Source organism: Drosophila montana, unplaced genomic scaffold, assembly GCF_035044405.1.
Source record: "Drosophila montana isolate Dmon_TW-CO22-7 unplaced genomic scaffold, ASM3504440v1 contig_96_1, whole genome shotgun sequence".
Lineage (NCBI taxonomy): Eukaryota > Metazoa > Arthropoda > Insecta > Diptera > Drosophilidae > Drosophila > Drosophila montana.
Genome location: NW_026999253.1, coordinates 32,841 through 47,492, shown reverse-complemented (window position 1 = coordinate 47,492; position 14,652 = coordinate 32,841). Strand labels below are relative to the sequence as shown.

At 41.4% G+C, this 14,652-nt stretch overlaps 1 protein-coding gene and 1 long non-coding RNA gene across 2 annotated transcripts in view; both read left to right on the top strand.

Moving 5' to 3' along the window:
• The window catches only part of LOC135440395 (uncharacterized), a 72,967-nt gene extending 69,581 nt beyond the window's left edge, over positions 1-3,386 (top strand). The window contains exon 2 of the long non-coding RNA XR_010438294.1: positions 2,997-3,386. This is a non-coding gene — a long non-coding RNA (uncharacterized LOC135440395). The remainder of the gene's footprint in view (positions 1-2,996) is intronic.
• Positions 3,387-12,476: 9,090 nt separating this feature from the next.
• Positions 12,477-14,002, top strand: LOC135440397 (uncharacterized). The gene is made up of 2 exons (XM_064699518.1): positions 12,477-12,750; positions 12,918-14,002. The coding sequence occupies exons 1-2, from the start codon at positions 12,477-12,479 to the stop codon at positions 14,000-14,002; spliced, it is 1,359 nt and encodes a 452-aa protein (XP_064555588.1).
• Positions 14,003-14,652: the final 650 nt, after the last annotated feature.

The following is a 14,652-nucleotide window of genomic DNA, read 5'->3' as shown; positions in this document are numbered from 1 at the left end:
AATTCAATTGTAAAAATCTGTGAGGTATCAGGTATCGCTCTCAGTTCTTTAGTTTTTGCAATACGATATATTCGAAATTTAACTCCGTTTTTATTTTATTTTGTTATTAATTTTGTAAAAATATTGAAACAAAACACGCACAAGTTTATCAAGTCTAATCATTCCGCTGTCAATGAACTATTTTATTATTCTTTTCTTACATGTCTTCCTTAATGTTGGTCGATTTTCATCTTCTTCATCACCACTGCACAAAGCCGTGCACTTGGTGATATTGCCAATTTTATTTTTATGCCTGTCTTTAACAATTAAAAATTGGAAAAAGGGGTGTAGTTCATTTGGGCAAATGTATGTAACAGGCAGAAGGAAGCATCTCCGACCCCATAAAGTATATATATTCTTGATCAGCATCTGTCATGTCTGTCTGTCCGTCTATCCGTCTGTGCGTCCGCCCGTTCGTCCGTCTGTAAGTATGAACGCAAGGATCTCAGAACCTATAAGAGCTAGAGACCTGAAATTTAAAACGTAGGTCCTCCCAGTGCCCGCGCAGTACGAGTTTGTTTCCGATATTCGATAACCTTCCCCGTTTTCAGGTAATGAATATAAATCGAAATTCTGTTTTTTGATCAAACCTTTTTTATTAGAACTAGAGTCACCAAACTTCACTTGTAGCTTCTAAAATAGTATATATATATCAAGTATCTTTCATTTTATAGCTATCACCAACTCCCCGCTACCACCACATAGCTATACATCAAGTAAATAAAGCAGTTTGTATTAACCACCAATTTACACCACAATTTAAATCCAATGGACTTTTTGAGAATATACAAATATTCTGTAGTACAATAAGATCTACTGTTGAAAATTACATCAAGATTGGTTTAAAAACACAGAAGTTACTTTAGTAAACGTGGGGTTATATATATATTGGCAGCCCCCGTTGTTTGGGGAGCTAGCGCAAATTGCAAGAATGTCTGTATACATGTACACACACTCATTGATGCGCGTCTTAATTGAATTCTATTTGTCCGTTATTTCTCATTAGGATACAATTGTTGGTGTGGCTGTTGGGTAGAGACGGCGGCAAGAAGCGTGGTATGTTACGAGTTCGAGCCCTATTTCGAAAAGTTTTTTTTTCAATTTATTTTTATTACTGCTAAGGTAAGGTGTTGGTAGAAGAGGGTTAAGGATATCCCTTAGTCGGGAACTCCCGACCAGAGTCTCTTACTTATTATAACTGCTAAAGCAACAAAGCGCGTAGTGCGAGCTGCATTTGGTGTTGGAAGAAGAGGGTTAAGAATATCCCCTGGTCAGGAACTCCCGCCTAGAGTCTGTTACTTGTTATTACTGCTAAAGCAACAAAGCGCGTAGCCCGAGCTGCATTTGGTGTTGGAAGAAGAGGGTTCGTGGTATCCCCTAGTCGGAAGCTCCCGACTAAAGCTTCTTACTTGTTTTGATTATGGTTGCTGTTGGTTCTAATAGAAAATGTTCTGAAGTTGTCTTTGAATTTTGGGCAACGTCAGTAGTAGCTGTAGACAGCCGTGTGTTGTTTCCAATTTGTGTTTGCAAACTCGGTATCTTGGATTCAAGTATTTTGAGAGAGAGCTTTTGATCCAAAAGCCCTCTCTGTATACTTATTACTCAATGAAGGTTGATCAATATGTCTTGATAAACAAATAAAGTTTTCCATAGAACAATTTAATATTCGAACGACTCAATGGAGTTAGGTCAAGATGTATTGATAAAAAAAAAATAGTTTTCCATAGAAGAATTTAATTTTCGGCTGATCGTTACTATGTCAGCTATATGATATAGTGGTCCGATGTAAATTAATTTTGCATAAATGTAGGGAGCATAGTGATACTTATAAATGCCGAGTTTGGTCAAGATATCTTGAAAAACAAAAATGTTTTCCATACAACAATTTAATTTTCGACCGATCGTTTCAATGACAGCTATATGATATAGTGGTCCGATGTAAATAAGATTTTGCGTAAATGTAGAGAGCATAGTGAAACTTATAAATGCCGAGATTGGTCAAGATATCCAGTTTTCCATACAAAAACTATAGTAGCTATATGATATATTGGTCCGATCTAGCCGGTTCCGACATATGTGTTGCGTGCAACAGAAAGAGTGACTTCTGCAAGTTTCATTACGATAGATTTAAAGCTGAGAGACTAGTTTGCATAGAAACAGATCGACGGACATGGCTATATCGACTCGGCTGTTGATACTGATCAAAAATATACATACTTCATGGTGTCGGAGATGTCTCCTATGCGTTACACTATTTTATTATTTCACCTTCCCAGCATGGGTTCGTGAAGCGCAGATCTACAACCACTAACACACTTGAGTTTGCTTCGCTAGTAATCGATGGGCTTAAGAAAAAAATCCAGACTGAATTAAATTTAAGCTGCTCCGAACGTAGGGTAATGACTTTCTATAGGCCCTTCTCAATTGATTTCTTACATTCTTGATAGCTTACCGATCGAGCGTGTCAATAGAACATGTTAAGACCGTTGTCAATAAGGAATTGTTTAGGGTTTCATAAATCGATGGTCGAAGGAGACTCTTTATATATCTTTGGTACGACCTATTCGTAGAGTATGATTCATGTATCGTCGCCACAATATTCTTTTCATTAAGACGGAATTGATCCGTACAGAAACAATTCTTGTTGTTTGCCCTTCGTCGTTCCACTTGGAATCCTCGTGTGCGGTTACCGTCATACCTCAGTGGACTTTTGATGATTAATCTTCCTTCCTTAATTAATGGTGTTATATTTATTTAATTCAATTAAATTTCTCTATCCCTACTAGACCAACACGTTATTTTACACCTTATCGCTTTAATTTTGCTCAACCAACTATGCCTTGCATGAACCGTTCAGGGTATTCTGTGATGATTATAACAAACATTATAGAGTATTCGACTTATCCATGGAGAGCTTTAATATTATTAATCAACTAAGAACATTTTTTTTTTCACAGGGTTCAGCATTAAAATTAAAATGCCATTTAGAGAAAACGCAGCACAGCAAAAAGCTTTAAAAGTTAAGGTGTCTAGAATTGTAACTGATGCCACGACTAAGGATGCACTTCAAATTTCCGTCGATGTCATAAATAAAGGGCTGGAATCGCAAGAATATTTAATAAGCATTTCTAACTGCCTACTGTCAGAAAGAGAATCGGCTATATCAACTGTAAAAAAAATGCTTCTTCCTTATATATCTGAAACAATAACTTTTTTATTGCCATTTATAATGGGATCAAAGAAAAATTTCAAATTTAATTGCGAATGTAAGTACAATACACGGTATTAAAAGTGCGTTTAATCTGTATTTGGTCTTAAGAGGAATATATCGCAATTTTTATAATAAAGTCAGTGGTATTTATTTTTTATTTTGGACATAAGTATTCCACCCATTTCCTGCCGTGGAAAGCTTAAATATACCACAACTATCTTAAGCTCCATGTCTTTAGTTTTATAGTCAGTTGAAAATGAGTTTGATGTCTATTGTATAAGGAACACAAACGCTTTCTATCCATATTAGTCCAATGATGAAAATCAACTTTCATGCAAAGAAACTTTAAGTTTCGCTCAAAAATTCTTGACCACATTTTACATCCAGGAGTTGCTAAATACAGCAACCCACTTTCCAAGCTGAAAAACATTGTGCCCGCAGATTAGTGACACAATCGCCGTTAAAAAACCTTTAAGCAACATGATCAACATAAGAATGAAAGCATTCGCAGAACTAACGATCATTTGGGCAAACGGTTAACGGGTATATGCAAAACTATATTCAAACCCTATGGGTGTCGCCGAGTCTAGTCAACTGCAAGTAAGTCTAAAGTCTAAAGCACAAGCACGAGCGGCTGGGTAAGCTATCAATGTTTTGAAACAACACCGATCTACTCCTATTCAATGAGCTCGGAGTAAAAGACCAGAAAAAATAAAAAAATAATAAGTCCCATAGAAACAAAAAGACGTGTTTTTTCTTGTGCGATCCGCTTTGTCTTTGATTTCAATTAAAACGATGGATGATAATATTGAGACGATTGAACATTAGCTTAAACTTTAATTTTAATCCACCTTGTCATCAGATGAAAATTCAGCCTGAAACTCTTTCCGTCAAGTCACTGCACACTTTATAGGAAACAACAACAATGTGGATTATTGTGGGATGCTTCAAAAATTAATAGAAACAAGTGAGACGAGCTCCCGACTAGGGGATATCCTGAACCTTCATCTACCAAAACCATAAGAGTTCAGAAATCAAACAAACAATTCCTGTTAAGTTGCCAATATTTCAAGAATAATTTTGCTTTTCACAACACTTTATGATGCGTTTGTTAACCGAAATTTATATTGATTTATCCAAGTTATTTGATTGTGGCTAAGAACAGTTTGTGAACTTTGCCTAAATCAACCACCACCGAAAAAGTGCATGAGATAAAATAAAATGCATTTTATAGCAGCTGTGACAAGTGCAAGAGGACTTGCCAACTTTTTTACAACGAACAGCTGTTTTCATAAATGATGTGTACGACGATTCCAAAATACTCTTTTCAGAGGAAGCCTGACTTTTCACGGACTCCCTAAGGGGCAGCAGGCACAATTTATTTTCGGCTCTTTTAATGATTTCACACGTGGTCCTCAGATCAGTTACGTGAGATACCTTGTAAGGAATCAGATTTACCAGAACACCCGTTGTAGCTGTCAAACACGCTGCCATACATGTAAGCGGTTGTAGTTTAGTTTTGTTAAATTAGGCTCGATGATGACTACCAAAACAGTAGATGAGCAGGAATAAGGACATCTAGATCCGCTGGGTTCTCTGATAGCGAGAGTAATGAGTGTGAATTGACATTAGCTGTAATTTGACAAACAAGAGTGCGAAGCCAATTATTCTTTTCGAAACAAAGCTGGCTGTGTTCGCCACGAGTGGCGATAAATCGATTTAGCGTACTCAAAAATTAGGCAGTCGATAGGTCCTTGACTAGCTCTGAGTACATCGCCTTGCTGGTGAAGTAGATGAAGACGCTAACGTAGCACTTGATGAGCGGCCTCATACGAACTTCCGACTTATAGTAGAAAGGTATGCAATAATCGACTCCAGTTACAGTGAACGCTCGAACGGCTTCGTTTGGAAGACTTGCCATCACAGGCTCGACGAGACTCGGCCTCGCTCTGAAGCACCGCACGCTTCTACTGACTGCTTTGGAGACTGTTCTTAATCCACCGATCGTCGAAAATTGAAGTTGAATTTTGGATAGAAGTACGAGGGGCCTAGTATGTAGGTTCCTTTCATGAGCTAAGGTGATTGCATGACGCCGAGATAATTAATGGAAAATAAGGAAGTGAGTATCACGAATCAATCGTCGCATAGCCATCAAAAACTCGCGGCCAGTGATTAAAATCTAGAAACTCCTTGATAAAGGGGCAGAAAGCAGGAAATGCGAATGCCAACCCAATTTTCATTCTAAGCTGCGAAATAGAAAGCCAGGCCATGGGACAAAAACACCGAAGCATATTATCCAAACTAACGTCCAACTAACCAGCATCGCCATAAGGAGTGAGGCCAGCCGTCAGCAACGAGGTTCTTTGCAGTCTCTTAAAACTACCGGTCATGACCCAGCTAAGATGACTCTTTTTCAGAAGCGGTAATCCTGTCAAAATTATAACAAACGAAACAACAAACAAAAGACCACAGAAGAGGTTCGCTCCAATTAAAAGAATGCCCCGCTGTGGTTTGTTAAGTATAAGCCAATCTAATGTTTGGAAGGATTATCCAATCTGATATATTGATGTCGAAGTTGGGCTGACTATATGTAATTGTCGGAGCCATTAGAGCATCACAGTTGGCTGAATAGTCAGAAGGCTGTGACTTCATACTAAGTGGCAATAGTAGAGATGTTTGTGTCTACTACTACTACTGCAAGGCCGAGTTTAATGTCCTTTTTTTGGCAGTTAAGTGAAAGGTTTAGATTTTTAACTTCCTTATGACGATGTGATGGAGATGTGATGGTTGTAGCTGTCAAACACGCTGCCATCCATGTAAGCGGTTGTAGTTTAGTTTTGTTAAATTAGGCTCGATGATGACCACCAAAACAGTAGATGAGCAGGAATAAGGACATCTAGATCTGCTGGGTTCTCTGAAAGCGAGAGTAATGAGTGTGAATTGACATTTCGAAACAAAGCTGGCTGTGTTCGCCACGAGTGGCGATGAATCGATTTAGCGTACTCAAAAATTAAGCAGTCGATAGGTCCTTGACTAGCTCTGAGTACATCGCCTTGCTGGTGAAGTAGATGAAGACGCTAACGTAGCACTTGATGAGCGGCCTCATACGAACTTCCGACTTATAGTAGAAAGGTATGCAATAATCGACTCCAGTTACAGTGAACGCTCGAACGGCTTCGTTTGGAAGACTTGCCATCACAGGCTCGACGAGACTCGGCCTCGCTCTGAAGCACCGCACGCTTCTACTGACTGCTTTGGAGACTGTTCTTAATCCACCGATCGTCGAAAATTGAAGTTGAATTTTGGATAGAAGTACGAGGGGCCTAGTATGTAGGTTCCTTTCATGAGCTAAGGTGATTGCATGACGCCGAGATAATTAATGGAAAATAAGGAAGTGAGTATCCCGAATCAATCGTCGCATAGCCATCAAAAACTCGCGGCCAGTGATTAAAATCTAGAAACTCCTTGATAAAGGGGCAGAAAGCAGGAAATGCGAATGCCAACCCAATTTTCATTCTAAGCTGCGAAAAAGATGCAAAGCCAGGCCATGGGACAAAAACGATGATATTATCCAAACTAACGTCCAACTAACCAGCATCGCCATAAGGAGTGAGGCCAGCCGTCAGCAACGAGGTTCTGTGCAGTCTCTTAAAACTACCGGTCATGACCCAGCTAAGATGACTCTTTTTCAGAAGCGGTAATCCTGTCAAAATTATAACAAACGAAACAACAAACAAAAGACCACAGAAGAGGTTCGCTCCAATTAAAAGAATGCCCCGCTGTGGTTTGTTAAGTATAAGCCAATCTAATGTTTGGAAGGATTATCCAATCTGATATATTGATGTCGAAGTTGGGCTGACTATATGTAATTGTCGGAGCCATTAGAGCATCACATTTGGCTGAATAGTCAGAAGGCTGTGACTTCATATTAAGTGGCAATAGTAGAGATGTTTGTGTCTCCGAGACACAACTACCACAACGACTACTACTGCAAGGCCGAGTTTAATGTCCTTTTTTTGACAGTTAAATGAAAGGTCTAGATTTTTAACTTCCTTATGACGATGTGATGGAGACAAATTTTCAAATTTTTTACATTTGTAGATTGGTGCATAACAAAAATTGCAGTGATTTTGGTTATACTCGTCTACAATCCTTCTATAATCATGTTGCCTGCTGTCCAGCTTTTGCCTGCACCTTTCGAGAAATGCCATGAAGTTGTCAGCTGAGGGGTGTTGTTAATATATGTGGCCTCTTCCAAATTGGCCTGCACCTTGTAACTCAATTTTGAAGCAGCGTGTGCATCCTGAGCGTGTGCATCCATACTGACGAAAGCCTGCAACGCACGCATATGAAAGTTGACCTTATCGGAGAATTCACGCAGTCTTGAAGCCGTCTCGTAATCTACCCTCTTGAGACCAACAATCTCATTGTTTCCTGGAAAACAAAATCTTTCTATAACATCTTTTATTTAGAATATCCAGGGTCACACGAAAATTTGAACCGGAAAACTCTAATGATCGTACCGAATTCATCACGTTTGGCTTAAAGAACTGTGTGGTACGGTGCATTAACGTCGCCGAATATTTACGCGAACGCAAGCTTCATACATGGCTATCCCCTCATCAAAAACATCGCGCAACGTGCTGCCAAGCTCATTAAAATGCAACTCTTTTAGCGAGTTATGCGCTGCATTAGGCAGACTTAGTTTGCTCAATAGCAATCTGCACTCTTCTAAGTCGACGGATATTAATTATCTCTGCTAATACATTTTTTTCAATACGCTTTTCATTGCAGACACTTTGCATTTAAGAAAATTCACCCTTTTAGCTTGAACATCACCTTTGTTCTTGCCTTGCATGATTGCTTTTTGACAAACGCTAAATCAGAACACCAAAAACAGTAAGACTGTAAACGCATACAACACACACAGACAAACGCGACGAACTGTGCTCCTGCATATGTAGAAGGGTATGTATATAAGATGAGCCGACGAAAAAGGAGAGGGCGAAAGTCAACTGGGCGTGTATGTATATTCAAATTTTGTTTAGAAGATGCAAGAATATTCGAATATTCTCAAAAATACAAATGCATTAAAATTGTGGCTTAAATGGGGGGGGTAGTTTAAAGTTGTTTATTTATCTGATTCATATCTATGTTGCTTAAGCGAGGGGTGACGATGGCTATATAAATAGAGGTATTCGATGTATATATACTATTAAAAAAGCTACATGTCAAATTTGGTGAGTCCAGCTCTTATTATTTACCAAAATTGCACAAAAAACAAGGAATTCGATATCGATTACCGGAATACCATATTTTATTGGTCCTGACAATCTAAGTATGTTTAAGTATTCTTATTATTTTAGTGTTCTTTTAATATTACAATGTGCTTCGAAAACGAAGAGACGCCAAGTACCATCGACCAGCTTTGTTGAAGGCAGGCTGGCGACTAACTTCGTTGCTCATGTCAGCATCAGCAAGCCGCGACTTCGGCATTCGTTCGTCAGGCTTTTGGAGAACGAACAGCCAGTCGGCTGGCATGTCGTGTGAGGTAGGAAAAGCCAAATGAGAAACCAGGCTAGGAATTTTGGGTCGCATGCAAATGTATGGGCGTTACTCATCTTAGTGTTTATCTTGTCTTTGGCTGGCATGTCGTTACTCATCTTAGTGATATCATATTTGTCTGTTTAGCAATTTGCTATTCATTTCATATTTAATCTAGCTGTTCAATGCTTTTGTATACAATAATGTGCTTGTTGGATTCTGCAGCAGCCGCATCATCAGTATAAGCAAACATTCATGTAAACACAAGAAGAGGTCATAATCTTAGTTTTTGTGAAACAGCTGTTTGTTGTAAACAAGGTTGGCAAGCCTCTCTTGCACTTGTCGCAGCTGCTATGAATTGCATATTTTTTCTATCTAGTCAGTTGTTTGTTGTTGATCGAGGCGAAGCGAAGAACGTTTCTGAGCCACAGCCAAATAATCTGGCAATTTACGTAAATTTGATAAAATAAACTATTTTATAACGTGTTGTTGTAAATCGCCAAATTTGACTTTATTTCTTGGCAAAAGCTTTAAAACAGTTGCTAAAAAACATTAGTAACTCAACATTTTTGGAGGCCCCGGCGAGATATAATATTACAGTGTTAAATCTAATGCCAAAAAAACACAGCAATTATTCAAGTGCCACCATAATTATCGCAAAATTTCGCCTATACGTAGACACCGCTAGGTGACTTTCGCGCTCTCCCTTTGAGCGGTCATTCGCCGGCTCAGCTTATATACATATGCTTGCACATAAGCAGCTGCACAGTTCGCATATTTGTGCGTTGTTCTTCAGCTAAACAATTTTGGTGTTCCGATTAGCGTTTGTGAAAAAATGATGCAAGGCGAGAATAAAAGTAATGTGCAGGCAAACAGGGTGCCCTTTCTTAAGCGCAAGGCGGCTGCATTGTTCGAGAGAGCCAAGTGTATTGAAAGTGATTTATCTGAGGATAAAATTAATAACTCTTGTGCCGTCGACTTAGAAGTGCGTCTATTGTTAATTGCACAAACTAAGTCTGCCTTTAATGCCGCGCATAACTCGCTTGAGGAGCTGAATTTCTATGAAATTGGCAGCAAATTACGTGAAGATTTCGACGAGTTGATTGCCATGGTTGAAGCTCGAGTTCGCGTAAATATGCAGCGACGTCAATCTAACGGCCCGTCCCACTCAACCTTCGTTCGTTATGAGGAATCGCCAAACCAAACCGTGATCTTGGCCAACAGGATACCTCGACAAGGATACCGAGCTGTCAAATATTGAAAAGTTGCAACATCTCCGCTCATGTTTGTCTGGCCCCGCGTTGGATTCGGTTCGATCGTTGGAGTTTGTCGGTGCCAATTATCGTGTGGCTCTGGATATTCTAAATAAAAGATTTAGTAACAAACGTCTTGTTTTCCAGGCACACATAAATGAGATTCTTGGGCTCAAGAGGGTAGATTCTTTGTCAGTTTTGACCAAATTTCAGGATACATAATAGTGCACACGCTGCGTCAAAAGTTGGACACTCAGACTCAGACCAAATGGGAGGAGTCCGAAGGCATTGACAATAGTGATTTATCTGAGGATAAAATTAATAACTCTTGTGCCGTCGACTTAGAAGTGCGTCTATTGTTAATTGCACAAACTAAGTCTGCCTTTAATGCCGCGCATAACTCGCTTGAGGAGCTGAATTTCTATGAAATTGGCAGCAAATTACGTGAAGATTTCGACGAGTTGATTGCCATGGTTGAAGCTCGAGTTCGCGTAAATATGCAGCGACGTCAATCTAACGGCCCGTCCCACTCAACCTTCGTTCGTTATGAGGAATCGCCAAACCAAACCGTGATCTTGGCCAACAGGATACCTCGACAAGGATACCGAGCTGTCAAATATTGAAAAGTTGCAACATCTCCGCTCATGTTTGTCTGGCCCCGCGTTGGATTCGGTTCGATCGTTGGAGTTTGTCGGTGCCAATTATCGTGTGGCTCTGGATATTCTAAATAAAAGATTTAGTAACAAACGTCTTGTTTTCCAGGCACACATAAATGAGATTCTTGGGCTCAAGAGGGTAGATTCTTTGTCAGTTTTGACCAAATTTCAGGATACATAATAGTGCACACGCTGCGTCAAAAGTTGGACACTCAGACTCAGACCAAATGGGAGGAGTCCGAAGGCATTGACAATATCCCGACAGCCGATGAGTTCTTCACATTTCTGGAAAGGCGTAGAAAGGAAAGGCTGGAGAGCGTGCAACATGCCATGTCAACACAGCAAAAGAGTGCTTGTAGCTGAGACTAACCAAAATGGGTGCAGCTTTTGTGATGCATCTGGTCACGGGATCTACACATGTAGTAAATTCGGTAATTTGTCTCCATCCCTTCGGCATAAGGAAGTCAAGAAACTGGCAATTTGTTATAACTGCCTAAGGAAGGGACACCAAACTCGGTCTTGCAGTAGTAGTCATTGTCGTACTTGTGGAGGAAAGCATCATACCCTACTGCATTTTGCTACTTCACCAGAAGCTGAAGCGTCGACACCATTACATACATCGTCTGATTTGACCGGTGCCACTTCGACACACTCTCACTCCACTACCTCTCTTACTGTCCAAGGTCTTCAGTCTGGTGTTGTGCTCTTGGCCACTGCAGTGGTACTGGTAAAGAAAAGCTCTGGTTCCTTGGTTCCCTGTAGGGTCTTATTAGACTCAGGCTCGCAGTTGCACATGGTTACAGCCCATTTCGCACAAAGACTTCAGTTAAAGAAAACCAGGTCTTCGACAGTTGTCATGGGTCTCGGAGACACAAGCGTCTCTACTGAAGGATCAGCTGTTACAATTCACATGAAATCACAAAACTCAGATTATTCGGCCACCTTTGATGCTCTCGTGACTCCAACAATTACCGATAGTCAGCCTAACTTCATCATCGATACATCGGACTGGGAAATTCCCTCGAACATAAGGTTGGCTGATCCTGCGTTCAATAAACCACAGCGAGTGGATCTTTTAATTGGAGCGAGCCTCTTCTATGAGCTTTTGTGTGTTGGGCAAATTGTGCTTTTGCCAGAACTACCTCTTCTGCAAAAAACTCGTCTTGTCTGGGTCGTGACCGATGGGTACGAGAGACTGCTCAGTACCTCGTTGTTAGCTGCTGGCCTCACTCCTGACAGCGAAGCTGGTCAGTTGGACGTTCGTCTGGAAGTTGTAAGCGTGGAAGAGCCTATGGTAAAAGCCACCAAAGAAGAGTTGGAATGCAAGCAGCACTTTGCCAATAACTTCTCCCGTATCATCCGGCGAGTATTCAGTGCGATTGCCTCTGAAGAGGAGTGCAGAGCTTCTAGGAGAGTCTTATGGCCAGGCTTATCGTCGATTTCTCAGTCTTGAGCGAAAATTGAGTCGGATTTTGCATCTAAAGGAGCAGTACTCGGCATTCATCAAAGAGTTTCTGGATCTGAATCACATGTCGCGAGTTAGTCCAGAGTTGAGTGGCTGCTCTAAATACTTCCTCCCACATCATTGCGTCTTGAAGGAAGACAGTACCACAACCAAGTTGCGTGTTGTGTTCGATGGCTCAGCGACGACTGATTCTGGGCATTCTCTCAATGATGTACTGATGGCGGGACCAATCATTCAACCTAAGTTGTTTCACATTCTCATTCGCTTGCGCACATATCCTGTTGCACTGACAGCTGACATTTTTCAAAATGTATCGCTGTGTCCGAGTGACTTTGCCTGATAGTTACTTCCAGTGCATCCTGTGGAGGGACTCGCCTCAGAAGCACATCGAAATCTTTAAATTGGATACAGTAACATGCGGGACCAAATCGGCATCATTTAGTCCGTGCGCGCAATGCACCAGTTGGCCTTTGATGAGCGTGTGGTGTTCCAGTCACCAAGAAGTCCTCGAGGGAATAGCCTATGAAGATAGGGAACAGTACTTGAAATTAGATGATGGAAGCGATGTCACCAAGGCCCTTGGTTTTGTATGGGATCCAGCTATCGACCAGTTGTTATTTTCATTTTCTGTTCTAGATTCTACTGTTAAACCCTGCAGGCGCTTAGTTCTATCTATTGTTGCCCGGTTTTATGATCCACTTGGACTTTTGGGACCAGTCATAACTAAAGCAAAGATCTTTCTTCAACAGCTTTGAAAGACAAATTAACTTGGGATGAAAGCTTGCCGATTGCAACCTGGAGGGAGCGGTGCAGCAGTATTCGCAACATTCGCCATGTGTCGTTTCCCGGAGTGGTACTCTTCGCAGGAGCTGATGTTGAAATACATGGATTTTGCGATGCCAGTGTGGATGCCTATGGGGCCTGCATCTACGTGGTGGCCAGAAGTCCTCTAGCCACAAGCCGTATCCTTTGCTCCAAGTCTCGAGTTGTGCCATTAAAAACATTGACTGTCCCAAAACTAGAATTATGTGGAGCGAAGCTGCTGGCAAATCTGATGCATGAAGTCAAGCGCACAGGCATCTTTGTCAGCCAGTTTTATTGCTGGTGCGATTCGTCCGTTGTCCTAACTTGGATAAGAGATGAGACCTTCAAATTTAATGTTTTCGTGGCAAATCGTGTGACTGCCATACAAGAACTCACTACCAGTATGGAGTGGCGATATGTTCCGACGGACAGAAATCTAGCTGACATTCTTTCTAGAGGCACAGTTCCCGACGTCCTAGCCCAATCAGAGCTCTGGTTTCATGGTCCATCGTATCTATTAGATGGTCGTCTAAATTGGCCGGCGTCCTGTCTGCCTGAAACGCCAACCATTGAATTAAGAGTACTGATCATTAAGTCTCCACATGCAGATTTAACTCTAGGATGCAAGCACACAAACTCATTTGGCTCCATGCAGCGCACATTTGGCTCTGTGTACAAATTCCTGAAGCGTATAAGGCATCATGGACTCACTGTTGATGACATTCATCACGGCACTCGGATTCTTCTTTGGGCTGTACAGAGAGCTAACTTGTGGGATGACATCAAGGAGATTCACTCTCATGGAAATGTGAAAAAATCCAGCTCAATCGCATCTCTTGCACCATTTCTGGATGAAGGTGACTTCCTCCGTATTGGTGGCCGGCTTAGCAATTCATCTCTAGACTATGATGCGCAACATCCTATTATATTGCCTCGGCGTCATGCAATCACCTTGGCTCTCATTGTTCAGTTTCAGGAGAGGAATCTACACACTGGTCCCCGCGCACTTCTAGCCAAAATTCGACTTTAATATTGGCCGATTGGTGGGTTGAGAACAGTCTCTAAAGCAGTCAGCAGATGTGTGAGGTGCTTCAGAGCGAGGCCTAGTTTCGTCGAGCCCGTGATGGCGAGTCTTCCAAGGGAGCGTCTGGAAGCTGTTCGAGCGTTCACCGTAACTGGAATCGATTATTGCGGACCTTTCTACTACAAGTCGGAAGTTCGTACGAGGCCGCCCATCAGCTTCACCAGCAAGGCAATGCACCTAAAGCTAGCTAGGACCTATAGACTGCTACATTTTTGAGTGCCTTAAAGCGATTCATCGCCACTCAATGCAATTCCAGTCAGATTTGGCCCGGCAACGCAACAAACTTCGTTGGAGCTAAGAATGAGTCGATTTGAAACGTCTCTTTCTTAGCGATCCCCACATGGAAGCAGTTCGGCAGTTCTGCCTAGCCGACATCGAGTGGAAATTCATTCCCCCCCCTTCTCCGCACTTTGGTGGACTATGGGAGGCGGCAGTGAAATTGGCCAAGCACCATTTCTATCGGTCTGTCGGCCGATCTCTACTTACCTTTGATGAGCTTCGTACTCTTGCTTGCCAAATCACAGCTATTGTTAACTCACGCCCATTACTCTCGCTTTCAGAGAACCCAGCAGATCTAGATGTCCTGACTCCTGCTC

Excerpts from the sequence above, each read along its gene's own strand:
- LOC135440397 (XM_064699518.1), top strand. The coding sequence starts at position 12,477 with ATGTATCGCTGTGTCCGAGTGACTTTGCCTGATAGTTACTTCCAGTGC. Across the intron at positions 12,751-12,917 it reads CGATGTCACCAAGGCCCTTG|CTTTGAAAGACAAATTAACT; the intron begins GTTTTGTATGGG and ends TTTCTTCAACAG.